The sequence below is a fragment of the Sciurus carolinensis genome, chromosome 4 (genome assembly GCF_902686445.1).
Source record: "Sciurus carolinensis chromosome 4, mSciCar1.2, whole genome shotgun sequence".
NCBI classification, from domain to species: Eukaryota; Metazoa; Chordata; class Mammalia; order Rodentia; family Sciuridae; genus Sciurus; species Sciurus carolinensis.
Window position 1 is genome coordinate 27313979 of NC_062216.1, and position 20836 is coordinate 27334814.

Below are 20836 nucleotides of genomic sequence, written 5' to 3' on the forward strand. Positions count from 1 at the left end.
GGAGCTACTGCTGCGGCAGCTGTAGCCCCGACTTCCTGGTTTGCTTCCTGCAACGCTTTCGGAAGGGGGCTCGGGCAGGTCCGCGGCATCCTGGAGGGCATAGGTGTTAAGGGCAGAGTTATGGTCCACAATTAGTACAAAAGTTTGGGAATCTGGAAGCTTCAGGGAGCCGAGCTGTAGGGCAAAGGCTAAGGACCAGACCTGGGGAAAGTGTAAGTTAGTTACAAGGTAACAAGGGGCTGGGAAGGGGGTTCGTGTGCTCGGTGGTGGAGAGCAGGGGACTGCGGATCTGGAAGGGGGCAGGCAGAGAGAAAGGCAGCTAGGACAGCGAGGCACACCGGCCGGTCGGAGCTCTGCGGAGGCCGCCTGCGGGGAGGGGGCGGCGGCGGCGAGCGCGGTCCGAGCCGCGGGCAGCGGGGAGGGGGCGGAGGGAAGCGCCCGGGGGAAGGTACAGCCGAGGGGAGTTCCGGAGCTGGAGCTGGCGAGGGCAGACAGCGGAGAGGGCGGCAGCCGTAGCGTTAGGGGTGGGGGAAAGAGGAGGAGGAGGAGAGCCGGAGGAGGGGGAAGGAGGGAGGGGAGAGCTGTGGCGGCGGCTGCGCCGGGCTGTGTGTCTCTCGCCGCTGGAGGAAGATGAGGCTGAAGATTGGGTTCATCTTACGCAGTTTGCTGGTGGTGGGAAGCTTCCTGGGGCTCGTGGTCCTCTGGTCTTCCCTCTCCTCACGGCCGGACGACCCGAGCCCGCTGGGCAGGATGAGGGTGAGTGACCCGCCCGGCCCCCTCCGGCGGCTGCGACCTGCAACTTGTTTTGTTTGCGCGCGCGTGTGGCGGGAGCGGGGGGCGGCGGGGTCGCGGCGCGGCGTTGGCGCCGCAGCTCCGCAGGTGGTGCTGGCTCAGCGCCGGCCGATGGGGGCGCCGAGCCCCGCGCACCCTGTCCCCTCCGGCCGCACCGGCCCGCCCCCTGGCCGCCCCTTCCTCCCACGCTTCCCCGCCCCGGGCTCCGCCGCCGACACCCTCGCTGCGGCGGCGGCGGCTCGGGGGACGCTCTCCGCTCCCGGACTGCGGGGTGGGACCGGAGGAGAGCTGGGTCCGGGGGGCCGCGGCTGCTCGGCGTCCAACTCGGCGGTGCCGCGAATACCGCGGCCGCGGCCGGGGGACGCGGGGTTGGTCCAGGCTGCGGCCTGTGGCGCGTGCAGGCCTGAGGAAGGCGAGATGCCGCCGCCACCACCACCGCGGTCCGGTGGACCAGGCCCTGCGGTCCAGCCTCCCCTCCCGCCACTGCCCGTCCGGGGGTGCTCGCAGCCTAGGCTCCCCCAGCCTGCCTGCCCGCCGGGGAGTGGGAGGGCGACGGCGCCCCGCCTCCGACTCGTACGGAGAGCGCCGCCTCCCCCTCAACTCCGGTGGCCAGGAGCCGGGTGCGATGTGCGGCCGAGGCCTCGCCCTGGACCGGCGTTTCCTCCCGTTTCCGCGGGCCGAGGGGAGGGGCGTCCCCGCCCCATTTCTCGTCCCCCATCCCCGGCGCCTGGGGAAGCCCCTCGGCTGGCAGCGCGCTGGCGCCGTCCGGGGGACGGAGAGCCAGTTTCTCTTCCCGGGCTGCGGCAGTGTTTCTCGGGCCGGAAAACTAACTTGTGCCGGCGCCCGGCTGCCTGCGCTGCCTGCCTGCTCCCTGAGCCGGACGCCGAAGGGCGCCGGGGCGCAGAGCTCCCTGCCGCTCCGCTGGGACGCATTTGTCTGCCGCCCAAGGCGCGGGTGTTAGATTTGAGACTCTGGCTTTTGAGGGTTTAGCCTGGAGCCTCGGAACATTAGTTACCTTGAGCCGCGCCGCGCGGGGCGGGAGGCGCTGTCACTGCGCCGGCACTGACCCTAGCAGTCGGCGGGGCGAGACCGTTCTGGTCTCCCAACCTGACCCGCCCCCCTCTCACCCAGGAACCGTTGCAGCCCCCTAGTAGCTCACCCCAGAGACTTGGACACCCACCTCCTCCCCGCCTGTGGCTCAGAGCCAGAGAGAGGCTGAGGAGCCTTAGGAGTCTTTAGCAAAGTGACTTTTGCAAAGTGCCTTTTGCAAAAATGAGCAACACTGCATCCATGTGATCTTCCTTATTAACTTTCCTTCCGGAAAGTTAGCATCAGGAAGTTGAGTGGAAAGACTTGTGGAGTCCTTTCAAGAGGAAGAATCATAGGAGGAGGTTCCCCTATCAGTTCTTGTTTATGTCGGGAGTTAAACTGTAAATTTCAGTATTCGAAAGTCTTCATTGCTGTGGAATCTCCCTTTGTAGTATCTGGAGTGGATTCCCATCTAAGTCATCTAAATTGATGATGAAAAGTGTCGTTTTCCTCTTCAGTGTATTTGCAATTCTCATGGAGTGAGTGATGGTGACCTTTATAATTTTGCTGAGGATTTATTGACAAAGGATAACTGAATATTGCAGTGGTCTGTAAATATTTGAAATCATCACGTGGCTTTTAACATAGTGCTAGAAATGTTAGTCTTTATTTTCTGGAAGAGAAATTGAAGAAAAACTGACAAAATTGCCGTGTTTATAATGTCCTGTAGTTTAGATGGTGAGTTTCTTGAAGAGATAATGGAACATCATTCCCATCTCTTGAGATATTTTATCAGTGCTGATATGTAAGTAAGGCATAGTGCCCCTTTAATAACAATGAGGTGGTAATATCTTCTTGGTACAACTTATTTGGTAAGATTTGTCAGTGGACCCAGTGCAATTGTATCATTTACCATATTTAAAATTTCCCAAAATAATTCAAATTGAAAAGGAATTCTTAGTTATCAGGAGAGCAAACTCTAATTAACTTTCCAGGCAAGTAGTAATCTAAGCAATTTAAGGTATAGCATATAAATCAGAAAAGTGTAAATAAGGGACTACTGCATCGCTTTCATTAAAGCTAACTTAAGATCTTAAGAAATCCAGTCTTAGAAGGCCATCTTGATTAGGGAAGACTTGGATGCTGATTCCTGAGTTTGTCTTCCCCTTTGCAGTTCTTTTACTGTGATTATGATTGCAGACACTTCCAATTCATTCATTGTGAGAACCCTGCTTCTCTGTAATGGTGATCCACACAGAATTGTTTTGGATCTCTTTAAATGGCCTCAAATTGGCTAAAACATTTGGTTTACCAAAAATAGGTTCTGCCTCCGTTCCATCAGGCTTATAGTTGTGCTCCATCCACCCTGTGCAGTTTTTTGTCTTGTATTATCAGTATTCCAGACATTAAAGTCTGTTACAACCTGCTCCTTCATTACCTGGAGTATTTCTTTGCTTTAATGTTGCCGGCCTGTGGAGTCAAGACAAGAGAAACATGGTCTTAGCTCCATCCTGTGCCTGAGTGTCTTGCCCTTTCTTTGAATCGAATGATGTGGGAAAATGACCTTACTAGTCCAATCATATTGTTGTGTGATTTTTTCCTTTGATTTATTCAAACATTTTTGAGTACCTACTGTGTATCATGTATGGTGCTAATTATGAAGGAAACACTCCTTGTCTTTAACCTCACAGACCTTATTGTCTAATGAGAAAAAAACACATTGATCTAGCTTCCACAAATATGTAAATAAAAATTGTGCTACATGCTGTGAAGGAAAGCCATAGAGGCAAGAAAATGGAGGAGCTTGTCATAAAAGGATTACCTGAAGAAATGACTTGGAGTTGAAATTTGAAGATTTGAAGAAGAGTAGTTGTTGATCTGAAATAGGAAGGGCGCTCCTGGAAAAAGCAGTATATGTGACATCCTCTGGCAGGGGACAACATGGGTGAAGGGAGGGATTGAAGATCAGTATAGTTGGAACATGGAGGGTGAGGAGATGGGTGTAACTATGCCACAAAGGTAAGGATGTGTCTTGCAAACATGGATTTTGATCTTAAAGAGCAGTGGGAGGCTATATAAGGATGTAATGTAGGGAAGAAATCTGATTGCATTTGTGTTTTGAAAGACTACCTTGACTACCTGCAGGAGTATGCTTTGGTCTACGGATAGAGAATTAAGAGTCCCACTGGAAGTTATAATAGTTCAGGTGACATATGACATTGCTTGAACTGGTCAGGCAGTAGTGGTAATGAAGAAAATAAGTTGATTCAAGAGCTATTAAAGATGCAAAAGCCTCAGAATTTGGTGATTGAATGTAGAAGTGAAGATGTCAGGAGGTCTAGGATGATAGATTGTTACGTTATGAAAAGTTATGAAGACAAAACTTAATCATTCCATTGTATTTTATAAAAGGCTTATTTTTTAGACTTTGTCCTGTGTGTATTTTAAGGTCACTATTTATTAACTCCATCTATTTAGACTTTCAAAGTGCAAAAAGTTTCTTAAATTATAGTATGTCTCAGACTGACACCATTTCCCCCAGGTTTTAGGCCTGAATGAGTGTTTGAAGTTGAGTCATTATCTCTGAAAATAAAAGAGATGTTGATGGAAATTTAGCTTCAGTGGTTCTATTAAAACCCTCACTACTGCTTAGGACTGTGTGTAATCTGATGGTTCTTTGTATGTGCAAATGATACTTTGGCCAAATCATAAGTGACATGTAGATGCAGAGCATATGTGGTAGGACCAATGGAGGAACTACTGCTAGGCCAAGAGGTTTATGTGATAAGCAAGCTAATGGGTTTGAAAGGGGTATAGCTTAAATGAGGACTAGTGGTCAAACTCACTATCCTGTCACAGTTTAGTTTCAACTTATCACAGTCATTTTATCTCACTGATGATCAGTTGTAACCTGAAAAATTTTGCCCTTGATAAGATTTTATCTCAAATGGAAATGCCATTTATACTATTAGGGATGCAGCTTACACTGAGCAAAAGTGTAATGTCCTCAGTGACCATTGTTCTCTCAGTTCTCCAGGCTACGTGGTTCAGGATCATTTTTATTTTCTTAGCAGTTCCCAACTTTTCACCTTCCAACCCTCAATATGATGATGATGTTGATGATTAATCTAATATCACTAAGTCTAAGAAATCTGGGCTAATAGGCCTCCTGAAATTAATGCATATGTTTTTGTACATGTGCATTTTTTCTGGACTGAGAATCAGAAGCCTTCCTACTTCCTGGATGGTCCTATAAACCAAAGAAGGCCTGAGACCACTGACTCTGAGCCCTTTGGAGGCAGAGTTCATGTTTCTGCTCTTAGGGTATATCTTCCCTTCTCTTCGTGGTGCTGAGTTTGTGGAAGGTGCATATTAAATTTTTGCTCAAACAACATAAAGTACATCTATTTATGTCTCCCCCAGAGGTCTAGACACTGAAAATGTTTGGTGGATTTCCTAAGAATTGCTTTTTATTTGTTGGTTTTGTGAAAGAGTCTCCCATCCAGTGTTCTAAGTAAGGTTAGCCCTGCTTCTGCCTCTCCCCTTATTTCCCCCTCAATCAGGCCCCCTAGAGAGTATTGAGAATATCTAGAATTAGAAGTTCCCATTCTCAAGTGCTCACATTTTAAACTTGGGATAAATTTTCTGTTCCTTAATCTGGTAGCAATATGCAAGCTATCACAAGAGTATGTTTCATTAACAGCCACACCAATAGGTGAAAGATTTAAAATAGCCATTTGGGAAGTGTACAGCCATTAGTGAAGAAAGAATAAGAACTGTTGTACAACAGTTGAATTTGGATCACTATTTTGTGACTTAGGCTAGCTGCGTGGAATGGGAAATAAGATGAGGGATACAATTTGAATTTCCGAATAAGCTGCATTAGGTGAAAGATAAGCAAGCATCAGGAATAGAAAGCAAAATTCTGAGCTTGCACCATTTGTAAACAGAACATATACACATTCTAACTTCCTAGTTATTAAAAAAAAAGAGTTGGTCAGCAAGATATGAGAAGCTATTAAATATAGGAAAATGGTTGTAATTATTCAACTTCAACCTAGATAATTGTTTGTTCATATGTACACTGTGGATTTGTACATTCCTGAAGATTGAATGTAAATCTGCCAGGAGAAAAGTAGTTAAATCAAGAATTTAAAATTTCTAGAATACAATGACAAAGGCTATGAAAGGAAGGATTTTTAAGTTGTTTTATGTAAGATGGAAAGGTGGAAGAGAGAGAGGGTGAAATATATGTTAATGTGGACAATTTTTTTGAGAGTATTGGGAGGTATATTGATATTTAAATATGATACTCAACAAATATTTCAAATATATATGTATATATATATATTTTGAGAGATAGAATTTTTTTAATATGTGTGTGGTACTAGGGACTGAACCTATGTCTTCATACATGCTTGGCAAGTGCTTTTCCACTGAGCTACATCCCCAGCCCTAAAATATAAGCATCATTGCTCTAGGCATGTATATAGAGATTGTATATAGTGGAGGAGGCAGAAAGTTTTGACTTAATAAATATGTTATTCAAGTCTTGACCTAACAGCCACACCGTAGGTGTCCATATGATAGCAATTTGTGCGTGTGTGTGTGTGTGTGTGTGTGTGTGTGTTGGGGGAGCGGTTAATGAGCACATGAAAGCAACTTAGACCTTTTCCCATTCTCCTATCTGCAACCTTCTATTCACTCAAAATAATGTGTTGAGGTCTTTTTTACTATGAGACACAGAACTGTGTCCTGGAGATGCAAAAATTTCAAGGATGTAGGATCCCTTAAGAGAGAAGCTGTGGGAATATGTTAGTCATAAAAAGGAGCTTCTTACAGAACCGTAGGAGGTGGAGAGGAAGAACAAAAAAAGAGCATAACATTTAGCCAGACCTGGAATGTCAGTGGGATTTGCCCAGGTAGAAATACAAGGAAGAACATTCTGGACTAAAGGAATATGGTGAAACTAGAAAGAAGTCCCGTTTTACTGATGAAAAATGAAGGAATAAATTTTTTTTTTGTACATGTGTGAATGTACCACAGTGAAACTCACCATTCTGTATAACTGAGATGCACCAATAAAAAAAGACTGGAAAAGTTAAGTTTGGGCTGTGCTTGAAGGGAATTAAATTGGAGGCTACTGAGCTGGGTTATGGTTTCATTAATTCAGCAGTAGCTTTCTGGAGGCTTTTGAAATAGGATTGAGGGATTAGTAGCATCCATTTATTTATCAACTCTTAATCATTCACTTAACAAATATTTCAGATGCATATTGAATGTCCACTAAATACTCTTCATTGCTCTTGGTACTGGAGATGCTCTAGGGTAGTAAATAATAACAATTGCTTACATATATTGGATCCTTACTTTGGGCCAGGTAATATTCTACATGTATTATGTTGTTTAATTATAACAAATGCCTTCTAAGGCAAATCTGATATAATACCCTCAGATGAGGTAGCTGAGGTGGGGAGAAGTAAACTCTTTGACCAAGGTCACTTACTTAGTAAGCAGCAGAACCCCGGTTCAATTTCAGGTGTTCTAACTTCATATCTATGTTCTCTGACCCTGCTCTACAGATTTGAACAATACGTACAAGTCCATATGAAGTAGCTTGAAAGAGGGGGTATGTAGACAATAGCAGGATAATTTCAGATAAACACTGGGAAGACAAGTCAGGGTAGTGTGAAGGAAATGGGGCAGAGAGGATCACTCAGTGAATGTCAAGATGATAACTGAGCTTAAGCCTGAAGAATCAGTGTAAGCCTGTCATAAAAATCTAAGGGAAGAGCATTCCAGGCAGAGGAAATAGAAATGCAAAATCCTTGAGGTTGGAATGGAGCTGGAGTGTTTGAGAAATAGAAGGGAGGCCAGTATAGCTGGAGGAATGTAGCTAGGACTCAGATGATGGGCAGTGTAGGGCTTGTAGTATGTTATTAGGGTGGTTATTTATTTTAGTTTACACTCATTGTCCTTTAGCCATTACAGCTCTTTCTCTCAACATTGCATGGGGTGGATGGTAAATTATATGGTCATTTCCACTTATTATACTTGGTCCTAGATAAACAAAGTGAGTAATAACCTTTTTGGCCCCTGGTTTGTGGGTTAGGCATGCAGATAAACGATTGCAGTGGGTAAGACAACAACTGTAAGATAAATCTACTAGGACCCATGGAATTCCAAGAGAAAGCAGCGTCCAGCCTAATGGGGCACGTTGCCATCGGAGAGCTTGTCTTAGCAAAGGAGCTGCTGAAAATGTGAGGATAGAGGAACAGCATGCCATATTGATGTCATGAAAGATTATGGCCAGTCCTGGGGACTACATGACTGGTAGGTTGGGAGGGGAAGGGTAGAAGAGAAGACCCTAAAAAGAAAAATAGAATCTGAGCCATAAAGACTTTGAATGTAATGACTGGTCTATAAGGAAAAATCTGGAAACAAAGTGCAGGCTACATTTCTGTGAGGAGAGAATTATCTCTGGAATATAATGAGTTCTGTACTAGGAGAAGGACCCAGAAACAATCCGTACAAGGAGAAAAAGATTTTAGAAGTAGAATTGCCCAGATTAGCAGATGGAAGGAGGATTCCTGCTTGATGAAAGGAGAAAGGAAGGTTATGGATACCTTTAGAAGGATCACAGCTGAATTTTACCCTACAGAAACATGGGAAAGGGCTATCACCCATTCAAATGCTGCAGTATTGAGAAGGAGCCAGTTAAGAAATGATGAAGCAAGTGACTGGAAGTGTTATCTCCTGCTAAACTAACCAGTAGTACTTTGGCCTGGAGAGGGAAGGACTATGTAGCATATTTAGTGAAACTCAGTAAATATTATGATACAGGAGAATGGGCTTAGATGAGAAAGAAATCCAGGTCGTGAACAGTCATCTTCACTATGGAAAGAATACAAACAGATTTAAGAGTTTTATTAGAGAATCACAACAATCAAAGCAGAACTTACTTAACCCATTTTTGGTTATATCTGTGTTGCCATAATGTGGTGGCTCTCCACCTCCCACTATTTGTGTGTGTGTGTGTGTGTGTGTGTGTGTGTGTGTGTAGACACAAGTTTGTAATTTTTTAATACATTAATTTGGCTGATGTATTGCAAAGAAAAAAAGGATAGCAAAATTGTATACTCAGCATTTCAGTAATCTAGGTTTTTAAAAATGAGGTATACCATTTAATTCTAGTTCAGCTCTGTGATCCTGAAAGTAATACTGAAGTAACTTGAACTGTACCTACTCAGGGCTTAAGACTTTGGAAGAAAGAAGAACTAACTTTCAGATACTTCATTTACAAAGAATTCTGAATATTTCAAAATGAGAAATGTTCTCAGTTCTGCTTCATTATAAATTCCCTTCTGTGCTCCCTAGCCTTCGTAGCATTTTCAAATGTTGCTCCTGAGCAGCATTTAAACATGCCAACAGGGAGACCTGATTCAGTTCATTGAATATAAGAACTGTACGCTGAAAGTTGAGGAAAAAATTAACTTTGTATTATCTAATTAAGTTTATAGAATTGCACCAGAGCAGCCTGGTTTCTCAAATCTAGAAGGTACAATTAACTGCAGTATTATATCAATACCAACTAGTCAGCTAATAGGCTTCTAAGCAAAGCAATTGGAATTTGTTATTACCAAGAATATTTTAAATTGGATGAATTAAAATTAAATTACATTCTATTGGGAACCATTCTGTATGAGAATAGAATAGATGACCTAATCATTTTTTAATCTTTAATTTTTATCCATTCCCTTGGTTGAGGAATATGTTTGGACCTCAAGGGATGTGGTACTCCCTCCAACAGCAAACTTAACATGCTTAATGATTATCTGACTTGGATGTAATTTTAGCATATCTAGTTCTTTTTTGAAACTATTTTATAATATACCTTAGTGCTTACATATTGAGTTACTGTAAAAACTGTATATTCTCTGGTAATGTGAATTAGGACTTGGTATTAACTAAATAGGCATTAACTGAAAAACTCAAATCTTTTTTGGTCATTCATATGAGAAGATAGGTGTGTAACATTTGTTTATTAAACTCTATTCTCCTTTGACTTTGGATTTTCCTTTTAATAACCCCCCCAAAAAAACCCCAAAACAACCCAACTATGATAAAATTTTTTTTGCAAGGTTTGCAAGTAGTTTTTAGAACTGAATACCTACCTCCTTTTCCAGCAGGATTGCTTGATTTAAAACAAACTCTGCTTATTAAAGTGAAACTGTCTCAGATTCTTAATGTAATATAGAAGACACTTTGAACAGTTTATAGAATTTTAAGGGTAAACTCGAAGAGATGTCATGACATGAGTGCAATAACTTCATAATTTTGTGAGAATTTTTAAAAATATATACCTTAGAAAGGCTAAACAGAAAAAAAGAACTGTAAGGTACAGCCAAACATTGCAAAACTGAGTTTTGTTTGGAGTGCTCTGGAAGTTCTTTATTCAGGACTTACTGTTACCTTTCAAATTTTCTATTCTGTTGAAATAAATTGTTCACATGCATTTTTAGTAACATCTATTATTGCAAAAAATAATATGACCTGTCTTATTAGGCATAGGTTTTAATTATGCATATTCAGGATGACTTAAATACCCCCACCTCTGAAAGATTTTTATTCTGCAAAATTTAGTATTTTGTCATGCATTTCTTATTAGACAATTTGATTATTATGTGTTTTAAAATTTAATTAATCCTTTTAATCTTTAATGTGGCAAAGTGTGCCATGTAAGTATTAGTATTTATTTCCTTTACAATCTGTTTGCAAGGTTTTGCATCTTTTCTTTTGAAAGAAAGCTTTTAAAAAAGCCTGTTTAAAAGTCCACTAATTCTTGCCAGGATGATTTAAAATGAATAAAAAATCCATCAGACTTTTGGCAAATATGTTCTCAATTATGGTACAGAATAAATGACTACAAAGAGCTTTTTAGAGTAATGGAATAGAAATGACTGAAATCATTCATTTGTACATTCAGATTTTCTACTAATAGTAGATGTTTAGTTTTTTAAACTAAAAGGTTGATGTCAAGATTGGAAATCATGATCACTTGAAATATATAATTGTATTTTAACATTTAAGCAAAAGATTGCTAGAATAAGGAAATATAGGCATGCAGTTTCCTTAACTATTGCTTCCTGTGATGGCCTCAGGAAATTCTAAGTCTAACTAACATCAGTCATAGGAAGCTGGAAAAGAATGTTTCTCTTGTGGTGGGCAATTAACATAAAGTTGCTTACAGTCCAGAGATATTGTGGTGGTCAAGAAAAAAAAGGCTTTTATCAAATAATTTTCTAAAATTTTTTATTCTGATAGTATGTTAAAAAAGAATGAGTTCCAAATACCTTAATATTTTAGAGAAATACATTTTTATATGAATTAAAATAACTTACTTTTTTGTAGTTAACATTTAGATACTAAATCATGGTACATGTAACAAACACTTAAAATAAATGTGGCATACTTGAAAGCATAGTCAAATTTTGAAGAGTGGTATCAACCTACAAATGGTAATGGAGCCAAAAATGCCATGCCTCTTCCCTAGTCCTGCTGTCTTTGTTACTTGAGAAAAGAATTGCTAGTATCATCTGACACATTGGTCAAAATACATATGTACTACAAGATTATTCTCAGATTATTTTTCCCAGTGTCGTATTCAAAAATTGGAAGATGTTTTAATGAATGTGGCTTCACTTTATTTTCTGTTAATTACTGCCACAGGAATAATGCCAGTCACACTTGTTTGAGCAGCCCGTACCCGTTCAAGAAAATTCCAGCCAGAGTCTAATGAATAGTTTCACCGTGGTACAATTATGTTTCATAAGAGACAGTTATCATCCTTGACCTCTGCTCAATTACCCAGTAACACTAAGCAAAATGTAAATGTTAAAATCTTTGTTATGGTTTGGCATTAATCCTGTCAGATAAAGTGAATGACTTGAAACATTTATTCTGATTTGCATCTACTTCTTTAGCTTAAATAACAGGTACTATGTTTAAAAGTAAACATGTCTTATTTAATGATTTATGACTTAGAAGGGATGATAAAATGCAGGAAGAGTAAAAGGAAGTTATTGTAAGCGGCAATTAAGGCATAGATGCTTTTTATAGAAAATCAGAAACCTTAAGTTATTCACAAAGATAATATGTATTTACATATTTATTCAGTGTTTTTTATTTCTAACTGTAGTGCACCTAACGAAGTGAGATATCTTTCCTACCATACCTTCAGTTCTTTGTGGAAATAATTCCAATCTAGTTAACTATTTTTTTCCCCCTCTTTTGGGACAGAGGATTTCCTTTTTTGATTATAAGCCCTGGAATTTGCTGAACTGATGATAGGTCAATTTCTTTGGGTCCCACTGGGTGCTAATTGTGAGAATGATTCAGTGTAAAAAATGTCAGTGATGTATTTTATTGACCACAAGGTAGGTAGAAAAATTCACGTACCATTTGGGTACACAGCATGTTGCTCTGAGTGAGGTTAGCAGATTACTTAAAATTCTCACACACACCAGAGAAATTGCATTTTCTTTTTTTTTTTTTCATATTTTGTCAAATAACTTTTTTTTTAATTGAGAAATTGCATTTTCTGAATATACTTGCTTTTTTTTAACCCAATTCTTTTCAATTAAAGATAACGAAAACACATAACTCTTGTGATCAGACAGTACTAATGAGAAAATGAAATTTCATTTCTAAAATTAGAGATAATGAACCTTTAAAAAAGTTTTTGCTCTGTCTGATCTCTATACCCCTCCTCACTTCTCTCATGTTTCACTTAAAAAACAAACAACAACAACAAAAAGAAATCTGCTTTAAGAAGCTGTTTCATCCTGTGAAATGCCACAGATCTTTGAGAGGGATGAATGATGAAAGCTAGACTCCAGTGATTGGCTAGTAGTTAGGGTGAGGTTAGGGATTTATTTTTCTTGCACAAGGCTTCTGTCAAAGGACTGCAGATAATACAGTTTACCTGGGTTGACAGGGGCTTCATTTAAGACTGTCATTTACATCCAGTGATGAAAATCAAATCAAATTTAAATTACTAAGCAGATCATGCTCCTCATAACGTTACCAAAATTAAAAAAAAAAATTAGAATGGTTGTGTTGGTATTTTGAAATATTAGTATTCTGAAAGTTGATCACTTAAGTCTTAATATACTTCTCTCTATCCCACTACTTCTTGTCAACTAACTGTAAGCATTCATTCATTTGTCACAGTTTTACCTGGTGACTTTTTGGGGGGGGAGCTGGGTAATGGGGATTGAACCCAGTGGCACTTTACCACTGAATTACATACCTCGTCCTTTTAATGTTTTTATTTTTAATTTTAAGACAGACTCTCACTAAGTTGCTTAGGGCCTCATTAAATCCCTAAGCTGGTAACTTGTGATCCTCCTGCCTCAGCCTCCTAAGTCACTGGAGTTATAGGCAGGCGCTACCATACCCAACCATGATAACCATTTTTAAGTGGTAAAAAAAGGTCAGAAAATATACATTGCCTTATTAACTAAGGTTATTTGCTTCTAGTGCTTTTCACTTAGATATATATTTGATGCACTTATTTCTAAAATATATGGATCAGTATTGATATTCATAATCATCTTTAGGATATCATATGTGTACACTTAAAAACATTGGTAATAAATGATTGACACCCAAACATGTAAAAAACAAAAACAAAAAACAAACTACCATGTTTTAACTAATTTGTGGTGAAGCAAAACACATGAGAAATTTGCTGTGCTTCAGTTTGCTTGTTATCAGTAGAAATTACTGTTGCCATAGCCAGGGAGTTAGGTAGGTTGAATTCCTTCACTGCTCTGTGAAAAAATGTAGCAGTAGACGCACTCTTTAAATATGTGTAAAGAGTGAATGATGCACTAAGTGGCACCTGAAATCTTGAAAGGACAATGTCCCTTAGAGGTTTAACCTACTACGAGGAGTGAAGAAGATCAATGTCTCAAGAAAAAAGTGCAAAAATTCATTTTGGGATATGGAAGCTAATTGAGGATTTTCAACTACAGTTAATTCATTAGGCAAAATTCCTGATTATATAAGAATTTAGTTACCATATATGATTTTTATAATACTCTTAAATGCTTCCTGTCTCAGGCAGTACAATGAATTAAAATGTTTTGGATCTTCAGCAAAAAGAACCTACCACTCAGGAATACTAAATTTAGAATTTTGTACTATAAGCTGGTTACCAGGAAATAGTGGAGGTTAAATCTGTGCTACTGGGAAAGTTCTTTATTTCCTTGTGTAAGCCTTAGAGCCTACCAATTTCGTAGTTTTGCTGGTATGTAAACTATAGCAGTTTTCTCTTAAAGGGAATTGTGCATTCCTCAAATAAGAGATCCCAAACTCTGTTTAGGTTCAGGAAATTGAGAGATCTCATGGTTTGGGAATAATGTGATATTTTAGTGATTTTCTTGTCAGTGTCTCACTCTGATTTTGAAAAACCTAAACATGTCCATAATTAATTCAAAAGATTTCTAGGGAAGTTACATTCAACTTGATTATAGTAACACTAGCACTTAGGGTAGGGCAGGGCAAATGAGCACCCAGATGTAGGAAGAAAAGAAATGCATGCCACCCAAAAGCAGGAGGGGTCTTGTTATATAGTGTTATATTGTAGGCCACTCATTTGTATTGGAGTTGGAGAGTGAGAAGGATTTGGTGGGGTGCAGGGAGATAAACTACATACATGTTTTTTTCTTTTTAAAAACAATTAGTTCAATAACCATGAATAATAATTAATCCCCATGAGTACTAAATCCTGGAGAAATTATATGTATGTTTAGTTTACCTTACTGTGTAATCTATAGCTCTCCAAGGACAAGCTGGCAGCAGGTAGATTAAAAAGTAGAAGCTGACATCATAAAATTAAAGCACACCTGGACTCTGACATGGTTTAAAATCCTGGTGCAATCACTGTTAATAGCTTTATGAGCCTGGCCTGGCAACTTACCTTCTCTGTTTCCTTTTCCACTCTCATCTTCCTAGAAGACATAAAATCTCCATCAGCAATGTTCTTATTCTTCCATTAGGTACTAACCTGCAGTTTTACACAAGCCCTTCTCCCTTTCTTCTTTTTCTTCCTTCTTGAATAAGAATAATAATTTGTACAGTTTCAAGAACACTTAAAAGAAAGAAAATACTTCAATTAATTCAAGTTTACTGTGAATTCATTATTTTGAATACTAAGTCTTCTAGACTTTAAGGCTTTGGTCTTAAAAGTTGTATCTTTCAGTGAACCAGTGTTCTAAAATGGGGAAGGAGGAAAAACACTACAATTTATTTACTTTTAAAATATACTTTTTTCAGATTGTAAGTTATAATCATTGTAGAAAGTATAAAAAAGTGAAAGCAAGTGTGAAACTAAAACTCACCTATAGTTCATCCTATCCAAAGATAATTATCATTAAGTATTTTAGTGTATTCCTGGCCCATACTTAAGTATATGTACATATGCTTTGTGGATTGCTTTTTCTGTTCCTAGTAGAAATATTTTAATGGTTTTTAGGATGTATGCTCTTTTGTAAATTAATCTTGTTTTAATATCTGATCATTTTTGCATAGAGATAATTTAATGAAAGAGGATGTTAGTTTAAAAAGAAAGAAACTCGTGCTTTTGTAATGAACAATGCATTTGCAAAATTATTTTTCACTTGCCCTTTAAAAACTATTGGGCATGATTCTGAGTTTTATTAGATGGTTCTTAATACTGGCTAAAACTTAAGGTGCTTTCTGACTGAACTTACAATAAATTTGAAGAATAAACAGAAGCCATGTGAGGGACAATAAAACTGGAAGCGTAACTATTTTGTGGAAGTTTCTTATTTTACACTCTCTCCCTTATTCTTCACCCCATCATAGTCCACAATTTAATTTTGAGTTCTGGTTCCTTAATATTCTAAAACTTAAACTTTTACATAGTGAATTAGTGTTAGAAAATCTAAGTCATTGCCCTGTGGTTAATTATGAGGTTGAGTAAATACTTGTTTTCTTAATCTGTTTATTAGTCTTATTCCTATTGTCTCTGTATTGTGAAAAGTAATTTTTTCTTCTATTAATTCACCTTAGGTACTTCAGTATTTTCTTAAACATATATTTCCAGATTAGGAATATTTGAAAATGATGTTCTTTCTTTTAGTTGTTGTGTAGTTGGGCTGTACTTACTTCTCTGGGCAGTGATAAGGCTTTTCTCTTTTTTTTTTTCAAATCTTATTTGAAATCTATATATTTAAATATATACTTCCTTATATTTATACATTGCAAGACAACAGATCAGCACAGTCACTCTCCAGTCATTGGGGAGGCAAATTCTCTGAAAATTGAGTATCAAATACTAATAATTTAACTTTGATTGAACTCTTACAGTATCCTGGGTTAGGCATATTTACATTCTCAATTTATTCTGACGTTTGATAGATGTAGAAATTTGTGGTTTAGGGAAGTGAAATGCCAAGCCTGAGGTCATGTTGGTAAATGGAACCAAGGTTCACACCCAGACCCACCCTCTCAAGCAGGTTTTAGTACCTCCAAGTAGCACTTCCTGAACTGTGTCCTGAGAACCGACATGTATTAACAGGTATTACTTTTAAAAAAGATTCTTGAAACAATAAGGTTGAGAAATATTGTGCATTATGTCACTCTGAGAGATTCAGTGTACTTTTATGTTAGAAGCTGTAGAGAGTCCTAAAGAAAAGAAGCTTTACCATGTTTGCTTATCTTTCACAAGTTTGGTCAATCTACTTTTTAAAGAACATCTAGTCATTGTTAAAGAACTTTAGCATCCTTAGAGAACAGTTAAGTAATACCCACATCAGTCATGCGTTACCTTGGGATATTACCTTCCAGTGAGTGCTCTGTGAACAGATCCACAGTCTCCAGGGGAGGAATCTAGTTGCCTTGGCTTGCTGAATTCTGCTTTTAGAACTACCTCACATGTTTATGTATGCCATGTCATCATCTGTCAAAAATCTTACCATCTTCAAAATCAGTTCAGGTTCTACCTCTTCTCTGATGCTTTCCCTAAACTCTGTAGTCCACACTGATGTATCTGATGTCAGAAAGGGCCCTCATTGTGGTCCATGATTAGAACTTTAGCATATGGCTATTTCCCCAGTTTTTCCCTAAACTCATTGGGCAGGTAGGCCCTATTTTATATGCTGGTCTTGGTCCCCTCCTGATTGTCTCCTGGAAGAAAGAGGTCTAAGTGCTCTGGAGTGGCTTTTGCTCAATTAAAAAAGTACTCATTATCTCTCTGGTATCACTCCCCAATGAGAGCAGCAGTTCATTCTTTTATGGAGGAAGGGTGGTGCTGGGGATGGAACCCAAACCATCCTGAAGGATAGGCAAGTGCTCTACTACTGAGCGATGTTCCCAGGTGCAATTCATTTTAAAAAAAATTTTTTTTAGTTGTAGTGGATACTTTATTTTTATTTATTTATTTTTATGTGGTGCTGAGGATCGATCCCAGTACTTCACATGCACTAGGTGAGCACTCTAGCACTGAGCCATAACCCTAGTCCCTGCAGTTCATTCTTAATCCTTAAATTCCAGGAACTCATCAATCATCTTACACTACTATCAGCAGTTATGCTCCCTATATTGCTTTCCATTTGGAAATAAATTGTTGCTCTTGCAATATTGGTTTATAAAAAATGATTTCAGGGTTTCTTTTTTTTGTAAATTTCCATATATAAAAAGCATTTCACAATCACAGAAGAGTCCTCCTGATCAATTAACATAGGTTCTTTAGAACAATCCCTGCTTGTCAGTTACCTCCATCTTACTACATTGCCATAGCAGCCTGAAGAATCTGCTAAGCGTTTATATATTTAGGAATTTATTTTATAAAGGGAACCCCTACATAAATGTTTTTTTAACTTTGGTTGGGAGTCAAAGTGTTTTAGGTATAACCTACATTAGATTCCTGTTCATTTAGAAATAGGTAGATGTCCTGTGTAAAAGTTATGTTTTTGTTGGTGGAAACTATATTATAGACTTCCTTTTTCTAAGTGCCATTTCTTCACATACTGATAAAAAAAGAGGTCAGCTTAGCTGTCTTGTATCCCTACCAAAGCCCCTTTTATTCAAGAAAGCATTAAGAATGCAACCTAGAGTATCTTTCCTTTAGAAACCCATTGTGAAAATAGTATACATAAATTTCCATGCCTTTATTGAACTTGCTATCTGTGACACTCACTGAAAAACTATTTAGTGGGTTTTTTTTTTTTTTTAGATGTCCTATGTTGTGTTTGGGTATAGAGGATACAAAGATGACTATGGTATCCTCAGGGAAATTACATCCTACTTTGTTGTATGAGGAGAATGTGAAGACACTAATATTACATGTTAAATATTACAATATAATGAATTATGGCTGAGAAGTGGAAAAAGAAAGACCCACAGAGGATAATTAACTTTTGAGTTCATTTTTCAGAGTAGTGATTTGCCAGGATGAGGGAGAAGTATGTACATGTGTATGTTTGTGGGATGGGGGCAACAAGTAGAAACTATGGATTTAAGGGAAAAGGAGAAATAATTACGTGCCATTATCAGTTGCTGTGTAATGTAGTATTATTCATCTGTCCTAAAAGCTTCCTTGTTTTGGCTTTAAGCGGTTCCTCTTGTTTCAGAATTTTGAATTTGATATGTACCCTCCCCCTGTCCATTATGTTTTTCTGTACTTTGGTCAAATTCTTGCAGAGATACTCAGTTTTATAAGCAAAAAAGTCCTATTGTTTTTTACTTCATCTTCAAATTGAAGCTTTCTCATCCCTGTTTTTTTTTTGTTTTTTTTTTTTTAAATTAGGTGTCCCTTACAGAATAGAGGTCAGTTCCTATATGTGGGGCCTCCCTGCTTCTGAAAGGATCAGCAACCAATGAGATTCCCCAGTTGTCATACCTCCAGAAGGACATAGAATGTCACCTTTACCATTCTTGAATTGTCTTCATTGCCTTGAAAGGATATAGAATTAAATTGTAGGAAAGAAACAAAATTAACCTCCTCCTGGGTGTCCAGTAGTTAATGAGATCTCTGAATAACATTTGAATTCAACAGGGCCTTCTAACACAGTGGCCTCATTTGTCTTCAACTACCTCCTGTTCTCAGTTCTCTGTCCCTATTTGTGGTTTGGAAGGGTCAGCCTATCCCATGGACACAGTTGTCTGCAATGGGAATATCTAAACTAGATCAATTATATTCTTTATCCTGGGATTTTTTTTAGTCATGAGGCATTTTCCACCTGGGATGGTAAAGAGTTGGTCTTGGCACCAAATTCCACTGCTTAAGCATCAAAGTCACACACAAGACAAAGTTGTAAGGAGGAAAATCTCAAAGTCTTGCCAAGGAAGCCAGTCTACGGAGAAAGGAATGAAAGTGTACTTCTTATCCAGAAGCAGAGACGAAAGATCTGGAGAGGGGAGAGACAGACAATAAAGGCTATCCCCGTCTGAGGCTCTTCTTATTTCAGTAAGATTAAGTGCTGTGACATTTGCCTAAAACTTAATATAAATACCATTTTGCTTAAACTAGCTTGTATGGATTTCTGTAACTTGTACACAGATCATTCTAGAATAACATAAACCTCAAATGGAAATAATCTCCTATTTTAGCCTAAAAGAATCTACTATTACGGAATCTTCTTATGTAAGACAAAAAGGAAATATTCTAAGCAGAACTCTAAAAAAAGGTACATTAAGTTGCTACCCAGCCCCCTTACAGTCCCTTTTGTCTTATCTGTCCCCAAACTCCACCTTTATTTTATTTTATTTTATTATTCTATTTTATTTTATTTTCAAGGTGTTGTCTGCAGTGAAGGAAGATGAAACATGTTTTTGTACAAGAATAAAATGTTTTTCTAAAACTTTTTTTAGCTTGTTTGACTTTGTTGATCTTTTTTGACAATAAAGAATCTTTGTGTGGTACAGCGTATACAATTTATATAAGTTTCTGTGCAAATGAATGCTAAATCAGAAGGCAACAAAACAGGAAAAGGGAATTACTAATCTCCCAAATTGTTGGCCTTTAGTTAATATAGTTAATGATTAATACATTTATACTAATAAAAATCCCCAAACTAATTTTTTTCAAGTTAAAGGAAAGTATCACTTTAAACTATCTTTCTAAAAAACATGAATTTAATGAATATGAAATAAAACTTTCATTTACTATTGAGGTACCCAAGTGGCTTATAAGAGATGATTATATCCCAAACTATAGAATGTTAAAAAAAAGGAAGCTAAATGTACTCAGCATTGACAATACTAATAATTTATTGCTTTATTTGTTGTGAGTTTTTAGTTAATATAAAGTTTGTTCATATGGTATGTGTCTATAGGTAGTAAAAACAATTAAACCTAAGTTTTCAACCTTCCTATGTGTAAATGGATTTAAGGTGCTTTTGATAGTCTAGCAACCAATTAAATATTTATTTAATGGTTCTACTAATTGCTTTATGATCATTATTTATTTTGGTATGTTTGCTTAGGGTACAGAGAATTAAAAACATTAAGAGAATGTTAAGGAAATTAATGATGTAAATTAATTGGGGTTCTTATTGTCAGATATAATATGACAAGTTAATATATAGCATTTACACAGAGGCATGTTTTATACATGCCTTGGGTTGTTTAATGGAACAATTTAAATTTAAATAGGCAATTTATTTGTCAACTTGGAAAGTTTGTCTTACTGCCTGAGGGGTAGTGTACACCATATTGCAACTATTAAAAAATGTTTGGAAAGCTGTTGGGAACTTTTTTTGCCAACACTTCCACTTTCTCATGTTCTGTGTCTTTGAATGTAAATTTGAGGAATTTTTATGTTTACAGCTAAGGGAGAGATGATGTTTACTGACAAAATAAAACTAATGAGTTTTGAATGTAAGTACTTATTTTGGGAGATGGTTTCATATGAGTCTTTGATTAAGATTTTATCTTATAGGAGGTAAATTTAATCTGGATTTCAGCCATAGAAGCATTCAGACTG

At 38.3% G+C, this 20836-nt stretch overlaps 1 protein-coding gene across 3 annotated transcripts in view; it reads left to right on the top strand.

Moving 5' to 3' along the window:
* Positions 1 to 578: 578 nt before the first annotated feature.
* Positions 579 to 20836, top strand: part of Galnt7 (polypeptide N-acetylgalactosaminyltransferase 7) — a 125035-nt gene continuing 104777 nt past the window's right edge. For all 3 annotated transcript variants that reach the window (XM_047548444.1, XM_047548447.1, XM_047548446.1), the window contains exon 1: positions 579 to 756. In XM_047548444.1, the coding sequence (XP_047404400.1) occupies positions 631 to 756 (126 nt within the window). In that variant the 5' untranslated portion in view covers positions 579 to 630. The remainder of the gene's footprint in view (positions 757 to 20836) is intronic.